Below are 15,119 nucleotides of genomic sequence, written 5' to 3'. Positions count from 1 at the left end.
TGGAGAAGGAAATGGCAACCCATTCCAGTGTTCTTGCCTGGAGAATCCCACGGGCAGGGGAGCCTCGTGGGCTGCCACCTATGGGGTCGCACAGAGTCAGACACGACTGAAGCGACCTAGCAGCAGCAGCAGCCAAAGGTACCAAGGCAGTTTGTGGGCAGAGAAGAAAACCATATGGAAGCCAAAAGCTACATTTTGGACCTAATAGCTGACACCTCTCTCCTGGCATCTCTATCTGGGGATCCAGTGTTCAGCAGTTGGAAGTACATCTGAAGGCAGAGAAAGAAGCAAGGGGTGGAAATATTCATATGTAACAGGCCGCTGAAGCCACTGAGCGCATGAGGTCACACAGCAGGTGGAACCTCTCCTGTCTCTGAAAGACAACTATGATCCGTATAATTCACATTAATATTAATCCAATCTTGCCAAGAGACATGTTTCTTATCTCACCAGATATTCAAATCTATTCTTATTCAACTTTGCACATTTTGATGTAATCTTATCGCAGTTAGACTGTAGGCAGCTTGTGACAGAGATGATACTCTATTCACATTTTACCTCCCAAAAGGTACCCAACCATCATGTGGCTTTTCTGGACTATTAGTTCCATGAGACCAGATGTTTTTAGGGTTTGAACCCCAATGTCTGGAACAAGGTGTGGTATGGAGTAGTTGCTCAAGAACTATTTGCTGAATAATACAAATGAGTTGATTTCACCAGGCTTCCTCTTCTGGCTTTCTTATACGATCAAGTGATGAGGCATGATCAAAGCTTTAGGGGCTCAGTCCTCAAAGAGAATAAGCCTATTCAACCTTTGTCTTCCGAATAGGGCCATCTACTCATTAGCCCAGCCCAGTCCAATCACTTTTTACAGCCAGAAGAGGAGGGAAGGCAAAGCCACAGAAAAACTATCCAGTCCAAAAAGACTAGATTGAAGACAAAAACTGAGATTCCTATAGTGACAGGAGAAACTCAGGCACAGCTCCCCGTGGCACACACCTACGCAAGTGACCTGTTTCACGTGGCACTGCAGACCAGGCCTCTGCTAATTATTCCTAATGTCCTATTCATCAGCCTTAAATGGGATGAGCATAGTTCATCAAAAGCTCCTGCCAGAATGATTTCTCCCAGGGTGTGCCATATTTCAAAATGCTAATGATCAAAGTCGAAATGATAGAAGCCCTGTGACTATAGCAGCCTTCTTAAGTAGACATCAGCACTGATTCTTCAAGGAAGGGAAACAAGGCAGAAGTCTTCGGGTGAGCCTGCCAACAACACTAGAAATGTGCTCAAGTAATGGCTGTCGTAGTCATCTTTTAGTCGCTAAGTTGTATCTGACTTTTGCAACCTCAGGGATGGTAGCCTGCCAGGTTCCTCTGTCCATGGGGTTCCCCAGGCAAGAATACTGGAGTGGGTTGCAATTTCCTTCTCCAGGGATCTTCCCCAATCAGGGATCAGACCCACATCTCCTGCACTGGCAGATGGATTCTTTACCACTGAGCCACCAGGGAAGCCCAAGTATTGGTTATTCTGTATCGACTGTCAGCTGGTCTGGAGATCACAGGCATTAAAGCCTGGGAGAAGAAAGGAGGGAAAGAAAAAAATTCAAGAAAGACAAGACAGGCAGGGGGTCAGAGGTGAAAGAACATCAACATAAAACCCCAACTGATGGAATACTTTTCAAAGGAGCTTATCACTAAACTACAAAACTTAAAAATGAGAACTCCAGTCAGGAGTCAATTGGCCAGACAGACGAAGATGTGTCACTTACATCTCCATCTCCACTGTCCTATGCCCTTCCATCTGTGTCTTACCCTCTTCTGATGAGAGCATGGGTCTTTGGGTTTTGACCCTACCCTAAACCAGTAGGATCTCATTGTAACCCATCACATCCTTAAAGACTATTTCCATATAAAGTCACATTCTAAGGTTCCAAAACGACACGAATTCTAAGGGGACACTACTCAGCCCACTGCACCTATCATCATGAAACCACCAGGAAAGACTGTCCAAGCCAGCGGTCCTTATAGGGTAGAACTGCAATGCTTAGCCACATGCCAGTGCAGGAGACCCAAGAGACACAGGTTTGATCCCTGGACCAGGAAGATCCCTGGAAGAGGGCATGTCCACCCACTCCAGTATTCTTGCCTGGAGAATCCGATGGACAAAGAAGCCTGGCGAGCTACAGCCCATGGGGTCTCAAAGAGTCGGACACAACTGAGCACACACACAGGAATATCTGAAAGCTTGCCAGAGGAAAGAAAACTAGTCAATGGAAGCAAGAAGGCAGTTCTAGGTATCAACAAAAGACCTTGATTCGGTAAGAATAAAACCTTTGCTCAGATTTTAAATGCATTAAAACAAGGAGCACATAGCCTTTGAGCTCACAACCGTATGACCTCAATTATGAAGCCCTAAGATACCACTTGGGAGAAGGCAATGGCACCCCACTCCAGTACTCTTGCCTGGAAAATCCCATGGATGGAGGAGCCTGGTAGGCTGCAGTCCATGGGGTCGCTAAGAGTCGGAGACGACTAAGCGGACTTAGCAGCAGCAGCAAGAGGCCACTTGAGTCACCCAACTGTAATGAATTGGAGGAATTTCCACCTTGCTGTTAAGTCACGTCAGTTGTCCCTGGGATTCTCCAGGTAAGAACACTGGAGTGAGTTGCCATTTCCTTCTCCAATGTGTGAAAGTGAAAAGTGAAAGAGAAGTTGCTCAGTCGTGTCCGACTCCTTGAGACCCCATGGACTGCAGCCTACCAGGCTCCTCCGACCATGGGATTTTCCAGGCAAGGGTACTGGAGTGGGGTGCCATTGCCTTCTCCGGAATGTCCACCTTAGAACCAGACAATTGTGCATACTACCCTCTTGTATACCCACAAGTTGTTCCATGTCCTTAGGGAAGATACTCAAGCAACTGGAAATACTAGCCTAACTCTCTGGACACATCAAAAACAGAGGCCACAGAAAGAAATCTTAGTCTATGCCTAAAATTTGGACTCACTACTTTGGAATGATGTCTGATTTTGCAAATATACCAAAATCTTTCTTCCTAGAAACTTTATATGTACTATCCCTATACAAACCCTTAGAAGACGAAACTACTAGGGAAAAAATATTGTGAGAAAAGATAAAAAGAGTTGGGTTTGCTTCCCAACAGAGCACGTCTGGGTAGTCTCACTTTACTCCCTTCCACACACTGTAAGATATTCTGTACATTACCACTGAGCCCAAGCTCAAAAGAATCTATTCGCTGTAAACCAGGAGGTATAGGAAGTTGGAAGATTTGCAATTCAGCACATTTTATAGGTTTTTTTGGCACACAAGGGTTATTTTTAAAGTAGGGAAAAAAAGCCTGTCCTCTCCCTACCCCCAAACACAGCTGAGCTGATTCAGCACAAATCTCCCCCTAAAATAAAAGCCCAGTTTGCAGAGAACAGGCATGGAAAGTTCCAGCCCTAAGGACGATATTTCAGAATCTTGGGTGAAAAGATCAGGAGTGGGTGGCTTAAGACAAGCCAACTGACAATCAGTTATAAATATAAGGACTCTCACCAGAACCTACGAGCAACCTGGGAGTCCAGGGAAGAAGGTCTTTAAACCCAGTAAGGTCTAACAGTACCCAGAGACAGGAGATCTTGAGGATCCTGGTATCTAATAAACCATTTCCCACAGGTAAGCCTACAGAAGAAATGTTCAGGAATGCAGTTTCAATTTCTGATTTCTTCATTTATATAAGACGTCCTTTCTGAAAAAGGCATAAGAATATACTTGATACAAATACCACACTTCACCAAAGAGCTACATGCTCAGCTCAACACCCTGACGGTCTCTAAATCACAGAGGTACTCTGCCGCACCTACAGATAAAACAAAACCAAGAGCTCATCAAGAAGAGCTCTCAAGTGGCAACCAGGAGAATGTTACCTTGCTGGGAACAACTGAGTTTCCAGAAACCCTACAGTCATTTCTGTTAATTACCTACACCAGACAAGAGAGCTGATGAGTTCAGCCAAGAGGTCAATGGCATCTCCAATGACCCTTGGTCTCCTGTGGTGCACTGACATGCTCTCGTCCCGTACAAGTGGGAGAAGTCTTACTCGGAAAAGGTATGGTCAGAAAATACGAGCCAATTCAAAACATCTCGATTTGGTGAATATCTTCAGCCATTTATTCAAAAAATTTACAGCCACACTGATGGTAACAGCTGGCACTGAGAAGGCAAGGACAAGCAACCTCACATAAACCTGTCAATTTAAATCACAATGCATTCTCAACCCTAGGGCCTGTTTTGATCATTAATGTAGAGGACTTTTCCATGGCGTGAGTGAATCACATTAATATGAAGTGAAAAATGTGGAGATGACAAAGGAAATGTTTATAAAAACCAAACTAAATTGCATCAGAGGTAATTAAGAACAAGAATCCCCAGACTGCCAGCTTTGTACTTAACACAGGGGATTAACTTAGCACACAGCAGAAGTATTTTTGCGACGCAGCCTGTGAGAAGAATAAATGAATTCTCAAGGAAGCCCCACGCCCTTGAAGAGCACCCACCAGCTGAATTGAGTGCCACGTCGGCTGAGGGTGGCAAGCCTCAGGGTCCCATGCTCACACAGGGACTGGAGCACTGAGTGTGTTCCTCAACCTGCGGGGGGCCCTGCCGAAGATTAAAAAAGAAAAAAGTAACCTGCCCTTTCCCTTCTCCCAGAAGCCTCACCTCTGCCAGAAGATAGAAGAGAAAGTAAAATCGAGCTCCACACTGGCTTAACACTGTTTGCTATGACCTCACATTGTCTGTGGAACTGAAGAAGATCATGTAATCTGACACGGGCTTCTCGGAGGAGCAATCTGAGGAAACATCATTTCACAGGGACATCTCAAAGACTCATGAGATAATGTCTAGAGGGCTGAAGGCATTCAGAGGGTTGATCCCTGGTGCTCTGACCACCTGCGGCTATCTGTGGACAAGGATGCTGTGGCGGCAGAGAATCAACTTCTCACAGCAGGTAGGGTGTTATACACAAGGACGGTCATGCCCCCAAAGCACCCTGACCCTGGCCATCTACACACCAGTCAGTACACACAAGAGGAAAGCAGGCCTTTCCGGACGCCCTTTATCATCAGAATCATCATTAAGAGCATGGACATCTGGGGTAAGTTTCGGTTTCTATGTCTATAAAACAGGAATGATACATATATCTTTCAGGGCAGAGGTGAAGATATTAAAAAGTGAAAACAAAATTCAGTGTCTACCAGGAACAACCAACTCAATAAATGACAGCTCTAAATTTTTAAGCTAAAATGAGCATTATATGAAGTGCTATAAAACAATACATACAATATGTATGTAGCATACATACATATTGGAATGGCATGAAAATCATGCACAGGTAGCCACTGAAGAACAAATGAGCCGTATCTTCTATAGTCGACTTAGACATTCAGAATATTTTATCCCAGAGAAGCAAGGCTATTAACAGTGGTTGGGTTGCCAGCCTGGCTCATAAAAGTACATTAACTCAGAATAGAGATAATATCATTTACATACTATACCAACCATTCTAAAAAGTGAGAACAGATTTTTCATGAGGTTCAGTCTTGAACCTGCTGGAATTGTTAAATCTGGCACACACAGAAATCATTCCCACCCACACCCCCAAAAAAGCATGACCCTCAAGTAAAATAGGCTTCCAAAAAAAGAACAATCTAAAGTAATAATTCCCTAATTTATAGCCAATAACTTTTCAAATGCCTGCATTTATCAAGAAAATTACCTAATTTTGAGTGCCTAAAAAGAGTCTGCATAGTTTACAGAACAAATTTTAATGACATAAAAAGCACACAAATTCAGCTACTGGTTTACAAATGTGCCTCATTCCCCAATTTACTTATTCAATGAAAACAGTGGTGAAATCTTTAGGGAATACATGAACTGGTGGAGGGTAGGGGTGGGGGTAGAACTTCTAGAGACAGGACAGCCTGGACTGAGCAACTTTCTACTGCCAGGGCTGAAGCTTCATCACTTTTTGGAATTTCATTTCATCCACCATTTCTGACCCTTCAATGGTCTAAACAAGTTACAACTTTGAACACAATGGTTCCCATGGTGACAAAAATTCCACAATCAAGGGATAGAAGTTACAGTGATTCACATGTCATTTGTAAATGTTGTATTAAACAGATTAAAAAATATTTAGAGATTCTATGAAATAGCTGTGGAAAATTCCAAATGAAGATTCCCAGCTACCATCACCTTATTCCACTGAGAGTAAAATGACTTAGACATACAAACTCCTGCTTTCCTAGGGCTGACAATCTCTAAATATTAAGGAAAAAAAATACACAGAGAAAGAAACTGTTCTTGCGATTAGATGAGGACTGTAGCTCTGATTCTCTTAGAAGGGCATCACAATCTCATCATCTTACACAAAGTAAGGATGCCATTCTGGAAAACTACAGGACATGCTGAAGTTACCAAGGATCCCATGTGTCCACTACACTGGGACCATGAAGAACCCCAGAAGAAATCAGTGAGACAGTTCTCTCCTCCATGCATATTCCCTGAGTCAAATCTGAGTGAATGCACAGATGGCAGATGGTAAACGGGGGGATGGGGAGGGCATTCGACCAGGCAGTGTGGCAATTCAGACAGCTTCCGAAACTCTTCCAGGATATACACATCTTCTAACTCTTCCTCAAACCACACAAAACACAAACGCACACAAATATATACTCTAACACAAGCGCATACTCATTTTGTGGAAGTGGGTATCAGGTAACACCCAAATCTGGGCAAGGGCAAATTAGTTGCCCATGGATTACATCTCTTGACCTCACCTGAAAAAGTCAGGCTATGCTAGATTCTACATGAAAGCAGTATCACTAAACAAAACAAAATCTTAATAGGCATCTGGAAAAACATGAATGACTAGTTTTATGGCAGATTCTCATCCATCAGAGAGGAAAGGCAAATAATATTCCCAGCTCCCAAAAGATAAAACCAAGACTCAGAGAGGTGCCTGGTTACTTTAATTAAGGCATTTAGCCAGAATTAAATCTGGGGAGTGAACCAAAGTGCATTTCCATAACTGAAATGGAGGCCACTGAATCTAACAAAGCACTGCACCACTTTACCTTCAATCTTATTTCTCTACATTCTAGAAATCCCTCCAAACTGTCTTATTATAGACTCTCTGGGATGGTCAAATAATAGTCTGGGCAGAGAAGATGATTTTTACCTCCATTATCTTGCTTAAGCTGTGACAGGCAGCCCTAATCAGCTTCCGTGCACACGGGCACACACAGGCCCGCATGCACCCTCTCGGTGCCTCTTAATCACTACATGCTGCTGCAGAGGTCTGAAGGGAATTGGCAGAAATGTGTGATGATGTGCGGGCCACCCCCTTGAGGCAGCCACTGCCCTGTCTGTTCCCAGACTCCAGAGCACATGGGTGTTTGCTGTTGCAACTGATGCGCCCAGAAGACAGGCAAGTGGTTTCAGGTGGTGAGTCAGAAAAGCAGTTTGCATCAGGAATGTTCTAGCCCAGCAGAGCTGAGCTGCGTCCTTCTCCCTATGTGGGGATACAGTATTCATCATTTATACAGTGTCACCATGGGGGACAAAACTTGGGCTCAGCACAAACAGAATCCAATCAACTCTGATGCAGAGGCACCAGTAAATGAGGTTTCTCCCACCAAGAAGGAGACTAATTGCTTAAGAATTGCCACCAAATCTGACACTGGAGGTTAGTCCTTTTATCCTGAGACGGAGGACTTTACAAAGGCCCAGCAGGCACACAGTGTTTGAGAGCAGGGCCCTGGACTAACCTAAAACCATTTAGCAGCTGCTACCCTGAGCTGTGATCTATGCTCCCAGAGATGAAGCAGAATCCGGGAGGGCAATATTCAAACCAAGCAGGTGGAGGCCATAACACAGGCCACACAACTGGCTGCCCACGAAGTGAATATGCACTGCCACCCCTTTCAATGTGATTCTTGGATGGATTTCAATAGATATGCATATGTATCGGGGCTGGCGGGGTGGGGAATAGGATTCCTTGCTTGTCTCTATGCCATTGTTTATGAGCCAGTAAATGAGTGATATGGTATCAACTTGGTGAAATAGAGATGTTAGACATTCGATCAGATAACAGGAGATCTAGAAATTGAAAGAGGCTTAAAGCCATCATTTGCACTACACTTCATGAATGAATACAACATTCTGTCAAGTTTTATACAATGACAAATGAGCCTATTTTCTGAAGGAACCTGAGGAGATTTAATACTCATGTTAGGGAACCCAGTTTGCTGTCTCTGCCTCAAAATTAGCAATTTCATCTTATGCCCAGCTTCAAAATCTCTTGTTATAATTTATCATTCTAGTGACTATGGTTTATAATAAAATGGCTTATATTTATATTTATTTTTACACTACTTTGACAAACCTCTCACAACTCCCATCATTTAAAAACCTGCATGAGGTAAAGAATGCTAATATGGCTTCGACATGCTGAGGCTGGACTTAGAACCATGGCCTTTCTTAACCCACAACAAAAGTTGGCCAAAAACATAACATTTCCTGGAAGAATTCCCACCAAAACAAAGTAAGGAGAAGACAAATCACAGTCCTTCTCCACAAATTTCTCTCAATTACCAAAGGAAATACTCCAATTCATTCCCTCTCTTTACCCAGGACACAAAGAAATGCCCGGCACAGGCAGGGTGGGGAGGTCAAGGAAAGTCAGGGGAAGATCAGAGGTTAATGATCCGCTTGACAGAACAGCAAGTTCTGCAGCTTCTAGAACATTCTGCTCTGACAACCCAAGGAAATGCCCTCTGAGGGCCTCCAGGCTCCACCAGAAAGTCTCCCCAAGAACCACCAGGAAACCATGCTCTCTTCCCCACCAAGGCAGGCTCCCTCTTCTCCACAGAAACACGGAAAGCAGTAAAGAGCAGCCACCTTCTTTCCCTAGCAAATCCCAGAGCCCCAACTTTTAATGGAGGTGGCTGGAGAGAAGCAGAGAGCCAAGTGAATGGAGCTCAGGGCAACATGCAATTACTGAAACTGGAATTGAGCCGGGACCCTGGAAAGAACTCGCCGTGAGCGCCTTGGCAATCACACTGTGGTCAGGGCCCCAATTTTAGAATTCTCCCGAGGGATGTCACTTCCTGAGACAGAGGCACTCCTCTCTTTGTATCAAAGCAAAATCGCTTGACTTGGGGGAGGCAAGTCATCTATCTGCCGGTCTTTGGGATTCCGTCACAAGGGCCCAGCTTAAAACAACACACAACTATTCGCAAATAGGTTTCTGTCATCGCTTACCTTCTTCCCAATGAGCTTCTTCCGCAGAAATTCCCGGGCTTCAAACATGTAGGGAATGTCATAGAGGGGACGGAGTTTCTTGTTCTTATCCTTAAAGCAAAATAAAATATCACATCAGGAATGGGAAATCAAAGCAAAAACTGAGACAGGAACACAGCCAAGAGCACAAGATACAGACAATGCACCTGAAGGAGGCTCTACCTTCCAGTATGACAAATATTGAGTAACTGCTGGATATATAGTGAGTGATTAAGTATTTGGTTGCTTTACAGGGAACAAAATTATCTTTTACAAATGACAGGCTCAAAAATAAGCAATGAATTGTTTATGCAACAGGAAACAACCTAAATGTTCCTCAACAGGGAAACAGCTATCTAAACTGCAACATAAAAGCAGCTCACTGAGTTATCAGGGACCTTCTAACATTTACAGATATACTATAAATCTCATTCTATTACTCTATAAGCCTTTATTAAGCACGTACCAACTATTAGCCCCAGACAAAGCACTATGTAAATGTATGTTATAATCCTGGACTTAAAATCCTTGTAACCTAACAATAATACTAACAGAAATCCTGTAACTATGAAGTAACATGAAGCACTTTTGAATAAGTGCTGAATTATGTGATACAGACGAGGGACTAAGTGCTATTAGAATTCAGGGAAGTGGAAAGAAAGAAATAATCGGGAGATGTTTCATTGACAAGGTGGGACTTAACATGAGTTTGCAGGATAGGAATGAACTAGGAAGAAAACTAGAGATGGGGAAAAAGGCAAGACAAGCAAAAGTAGAGAGGCAGGCTGCTGCTGCTGCTAAGTCGCTTCAGTCGTGTTCAACTCTGTGCGACCCCAGAGACGGCAGCCCACCAGGCTCCCCCGTCCCTGGGATTCTCCAGGCAAGAACACTGGAGTGGGTTGCCATTTCCTTCTCCAATGCATGAAAGTGGAAAGTGAAAGGGAAGTCGCTCAGTCGTGTCCGACTTCTAGCGACCCCATGGACTGCAGCCCACCAGGCTCCTCCATCCATGGGATTTTCCAGTCAAGAGTACTGGAGTAGGGTGCCACTGCCTTCTCCGAGAGAGGCAGGAACAAACCGTATTTCAACAAATAATGCAATCAATCCCTTCGTTATTTCTTGGAGCTCAGACTGCCCCCAAAAGAGGTGTTTTGAGCAAAACAACTGAGATGAAGAGAGAGGGTCCAGATAAAGGCAACATACCTGGGAACTGAGACGTGAGAACTAGTTTAAGAAATGAATTAACAGCACCTGACAGGGGAATGGACAGAGGGGATAAAGGAGAAGGAATCTGAGAAGTTTGGGGGTGGGGTAGGACAGGGTATGCAGGACTAGAGCATGTGAATAAGAAACTGGGAGATGCTGGCTAGATTGGTTGGTATGATTAATGCTTCCCCCCGCTAGCCCCTTGAGTTCCATGAGAACAGAGATCATGTCCATTTCTATTGTCCTCTGTGACCCCAGACCCAAGTATATAGTACCTCTCTTATAGTATATATTCAAATACTTGGATGTACTAACAAAAGAAACATGCAGAATGATATATGAGAACAAGCATGCCATCTGCATGAACAGATATTTGGAGAAAAAAAAATCAGAGAAAATTAAGCAATAACCTCCAACCCAGATGCATGTCACTGCTTCCCATTCTGTGTGATTAGTCCATCTGGGCTCAAGTTTGCTTTGCCATCTCTTATACACCTGACACAAGACCTCTATGTACTTCATTCTGTACTTCAAGTATTCAAATTACGTTCTCTTAAGCAGCCAACTACACTCAAATTAAGAACACTTATCATTTTCATCCTGAGGTCAAAGGCATCAAAATAGAGGTTTTCCCCTAGACCCAAAGAAAGACTTGGCCTCTAGAACACATCATTTAAACATTTCAGTTCACTGATATCACCAAGAATATGCACAATTCTTTGAGTTCAAGCTTCATATGTACCAACTGTCTTCTCATTTCTCTGGCTTAAAAAATAAAGGCAGCAGGATCACTGCAGTGCCCCTCAAAGAAGTGAAGACTCCTTCAGAATTGAAGGTGGGTGTTCTCCACTTTTGCGAGTTGAGGTATGAGAATCTACACACTCTGAATAGGAACAACTTGGATTTCTAAACTCTGATCAAGTCATATGGTGGCATGACTGCTGCCTAATAAGTATAGCCCTAAACATGAACTTCTTTAAAGAAATAATCCAACACTGAGTTTTCCTTAGAGTGGGTCACTGTTGAGAAGCCCTAAAGTAGAGTTTATGACAGCACTATTCATAGTGTAAGAAAGATTGCTAGACAGAAGATACTAGGTGTCAGTAATGAACAGAATTTTAAATAAAGACAAAAATCAATGATTATCAGAATTGGCCATCAGGAGCAAAACAGTCCCAATGTATTCATATTATTCCCCTAGCAATACAGGGCAATCTATTTGGGGAGGAGGTATGTGATTACCAAGTGAACATTTGCTTTTTTTTTAATGACATAAACAAAATAACCAAAATTTCCCTTCCACAGCCTTAGGATATGCCATAGAACCTGACATCAGAAGCTTACCCTACTTATTCTGAAACACCACCAAGGTAAAGGCAAGGTTCCCTGACTGGAACTCCAAAACGAGGAATGGTAAGAAACAGTTTCAATAAGCATTTCAAATAAGGGCCATGGGATGACACACACCTCAATGTGTGAACACGGCAGCCTGAACAAGAAAGGGGCTTGACAGAACTGGGCTGAGCCTAGACACTCTCAGAAGAAGAAAACAGTACATCAAACATCCCAATAAAAAGCAGGGCAACTTGAGTCTGATTCTATGTCTCTGATGAACCTAGGAAAGAACTAATAGCACAAGCAGAAAACAAGATACCACAAGTGAAAACAGAATGATCTTGTTACTCTAACCCTTCAGATCTAGTAGCTATTGACATCTGTAAACATCTTACAAGAGAGATATTAGAAGTCCCTAAGAAACTACAAAATAAAAGCAATTCCTCCAAATTACCAGGTACACAAAAGCCTTTGAAATCTCTAAGAGGCAATTGAGGTATGGAATGTATTCTGAGAAAACAAGACGTTAGCCGAATCTTGCCTGCTAAAATGGACTGTCTAGTTTAGATTCTAATCTACATGGAAATGCTTTTTCTAAAAAAGAAATAAATAAATAAAAACAGAAAAGAACGCTTGATTTTTCTGGTGGGCGGATAATACACAAACCAGTATGTGCTGTAATCACTGTTCATCCTGAGAAGTGACTATGTAGGCCTGGCAATGACTCCCATTATAGGTAACTTCAATCATTTTACCTCTTCTTGGCTGGGGAAGGAAGCCCAATATCAGCATCTCAGCATCCAAAGACATGCCCGGCATCCTCCCCCACCCTCAGGATCTTACCTTCCTAAAATGAGGTCTCTGGTCAACACTCATCTAGAGGGAACAGAAGGGATCACTAACACGACTAAGTGACTAACACACACTAATGAAGGTCTTTATTCTCAACCCCATCGCAGGCCTGAATTTTATCCAGCCCATCTTGCAGCCAAAAAGCTGTAGCCAAAGATTTTGCTGGACCCAAGGATCCTGGGGGAACTCTTAAAACAAGGCTGAATAAACACAAACCATGAACAGATTGATAAATGTGACTCCAGTAAAATTTTAGAGTTCTTTACTAAAAGGCATCATGAACAAACCGATGGGCCAAAGCACAGACTCAGTAGCTGATAAGCGAAACGGATAAAGAAAAAGGCAGAACCAGGTGAGAGAGAACTGGAATACTGAGCCACAGGCATTAACTTCTCAGTGAGGCTTACCCTCATCACATTACATTTTAACAGACTCAAAAGAGGTATGGGATGCAGTCATCTGGAGAAAGGCAGAAAGGACAGCCAGTGCAAAGGCCTTGAGTTAGGAGATGTCTGGTGGGTTGAAGGAACAGCAGAGGCATCACTGTGGCTACAGCAGAGAGCAAGAGGGAAGAACAACAGACAAAGACACGTCTGACTTAACATCTAAAGGAATTACTTTAGCTACTGTGCTCAGAACAGACACTAAAGCAAAGAAAGGAGAAAACAAAGGAAGACTGATTAGGAGATTATGGCATTAATCTCGGTGGGAAATGATGGTAGATTACATCAAGAAGGAGCAGTAAGAGAGTAAGAAGTGGCTGAAGTGAAGTGAAGTTGCTCAGTCATGTCTAACTCTTTGTGACCCCATGGACTGTAGCCTACCAAGTTCCTCTGTCCATGGGATTTTCCAGGCATTAGTACTGGAGTGGATTGCCATTTCCTTCTCCAGAGGATCTTCCCAACCCAGGGATTGAACCTGGGTCTCCCGCAATGTAAACAGACACTTCACTGTCTGAACTGGTGGTTCTAATCTGGGAATATTCTGAAAGTGGGTAGATGAAATGTGAGAAGAGAAAAAAAGGAGAAGTCAAGCATGAGCAAAGGTAAAGGAGTAACTGGTGGGGTGGTGGGTTTATCACATGAGATGAGGAAGACCACAGGTAGAGAGAGGGGGATAAGAACAGGAGTTCAATTACGGGCACGCTAAACTCTCAAGTTGAGGTGTTGCATGGGTAGTGTGGGTTTGGATAAAAGCTCCGAGCTGGTAATTTACATTTGGGAGTGGTTAGCATATAGGTGCAGGGAAGGCAATGGCACCCCACTCCAGTACTCTTGCCTGGAAAATCCCATGGATGGAGGAGCCTGGTAGGCTATAGTCCATGGGGTCGCTAAGAGTCGGACACGACTGAGTGACTTCCCTTTCACTTTTCACTTTCATGCATTGGAGAAGGAAATGGTAACCCACTCCAGTGTTCTTGCCTGGAGAATCCCAGGGACTGGGGAGCCCTGTGGGCTTCTGTCTATGGGGTCGCACGGAGTCGGACACAACTGAAGCAATTTAGCAGCAGCAGCAGCAGCAGCATATAGGTGGTATTTAAAGCAAAGAGACTGAGAAGCACAGAGGACTGGGGCATTTTAACATTAAAAGATAAGGAGTAAGTGAAGGAATGAAAAACAGGAGACTGGGAAGGAGCAATCAGCGATCTCAGCAGGACAAAGGACCAATGTTTCGTCCAAGTCAAAGAAAAAAAGTGAACTGAGGAGGGAAAGACCGGCTCTATCAACATACGAGGCAAGTGACTAAGATCCACTTGGATTAAGCTGAGTGTGGGTCATCCGTAACCTGGCAAGATTAATTATGGTGAAGCAGTAGGGAAGCCTGATGGGAACTGGGAATGGGAAGAGAAAAAGTGGACAAAGTGAGTACATGTGATACTTCAGAAAGTTCTGCTACAAAACACAAAGACATTATGTGGTAGCTGGCAGAGGAAGCAGGGTGAAGAGAGAGGTTTCGGTTTCTGGTTTTAGAGGGAAGAAATCATAGGCACAGTTCCCATGGAAAGCCAGTAAGTGATAATGCAGAATGAAGAGCATAGAACTGTTAACGCAATGTCTTTACATAGGGAAGGAGGGGGTGGCTTTTCACAGGAGCTCCAATAATTCACCCCAAAGTGTGTGGATGCAGATACTGTTAGGTGGGTACGCGTGGTAGTGAGAGTAGTCGGAATCATCAAGAGAAACAATCCAACAGAAAAATTGGCCAAGAGGTATGAATAGGCATTTCACAAAGAATGGCAGCGAGATCATAAGGCAGTTCTATTTCCAGTTTTTTGAGGAATCTCCACACTGTTCTCCATAGTGGCTGTACTAGTTTGCATTCCCACCAACAGTGTAAGAGGGTTCCCTTTTCTCCACACCCTCTCCAGCATTTATTGCTTGT

General features: G+C 43.6%; 1 protein-coding gene across 1 annotated transcript in view; it reads right to left on the bottom strand.

Moving 5' to 3' along the window:
* The window catches only part of SND1 (staphylococcal nuclease and tudor domain containing 1), a 422,258-nt gene that overhangs the window by 258,800 nt on the left and 148,339 nt on the right, over positions 1 to 15,119 (bottom strand). The window contains exon 11 of the mRNA XM_070787306.1: positions 9,327 to 9,416. Coding sequence (XP_070643407.1) covers positions 9,327 to 9,416 — 90 coding nt within the window. The remainder of the gene's footprint in view (positions 1 to 9,326; positions 9,417 to 15,119) is intronic.

Source organism: Bos indicus, chromosome 4, assembly GCF_029378745.1.
Source record: "Bos indicus isolate NIAB-ARS_2022 breed Sahiwal x Tharparkar chromosome 4, NIAB-ARS_B.indTharparkar_mat_pri_1.0, whole genome shotgun sequence".
In the NCBI taxonomy this organism is placed as follows: Eukaryota; Metazoa; Chordata; class Mammalia; order Artiodactyla; family Bovidae; genus Bos; species Bos indicus.
This window is presented reverse-complemented; position numbering and strand designations above follow the sequence as displayed.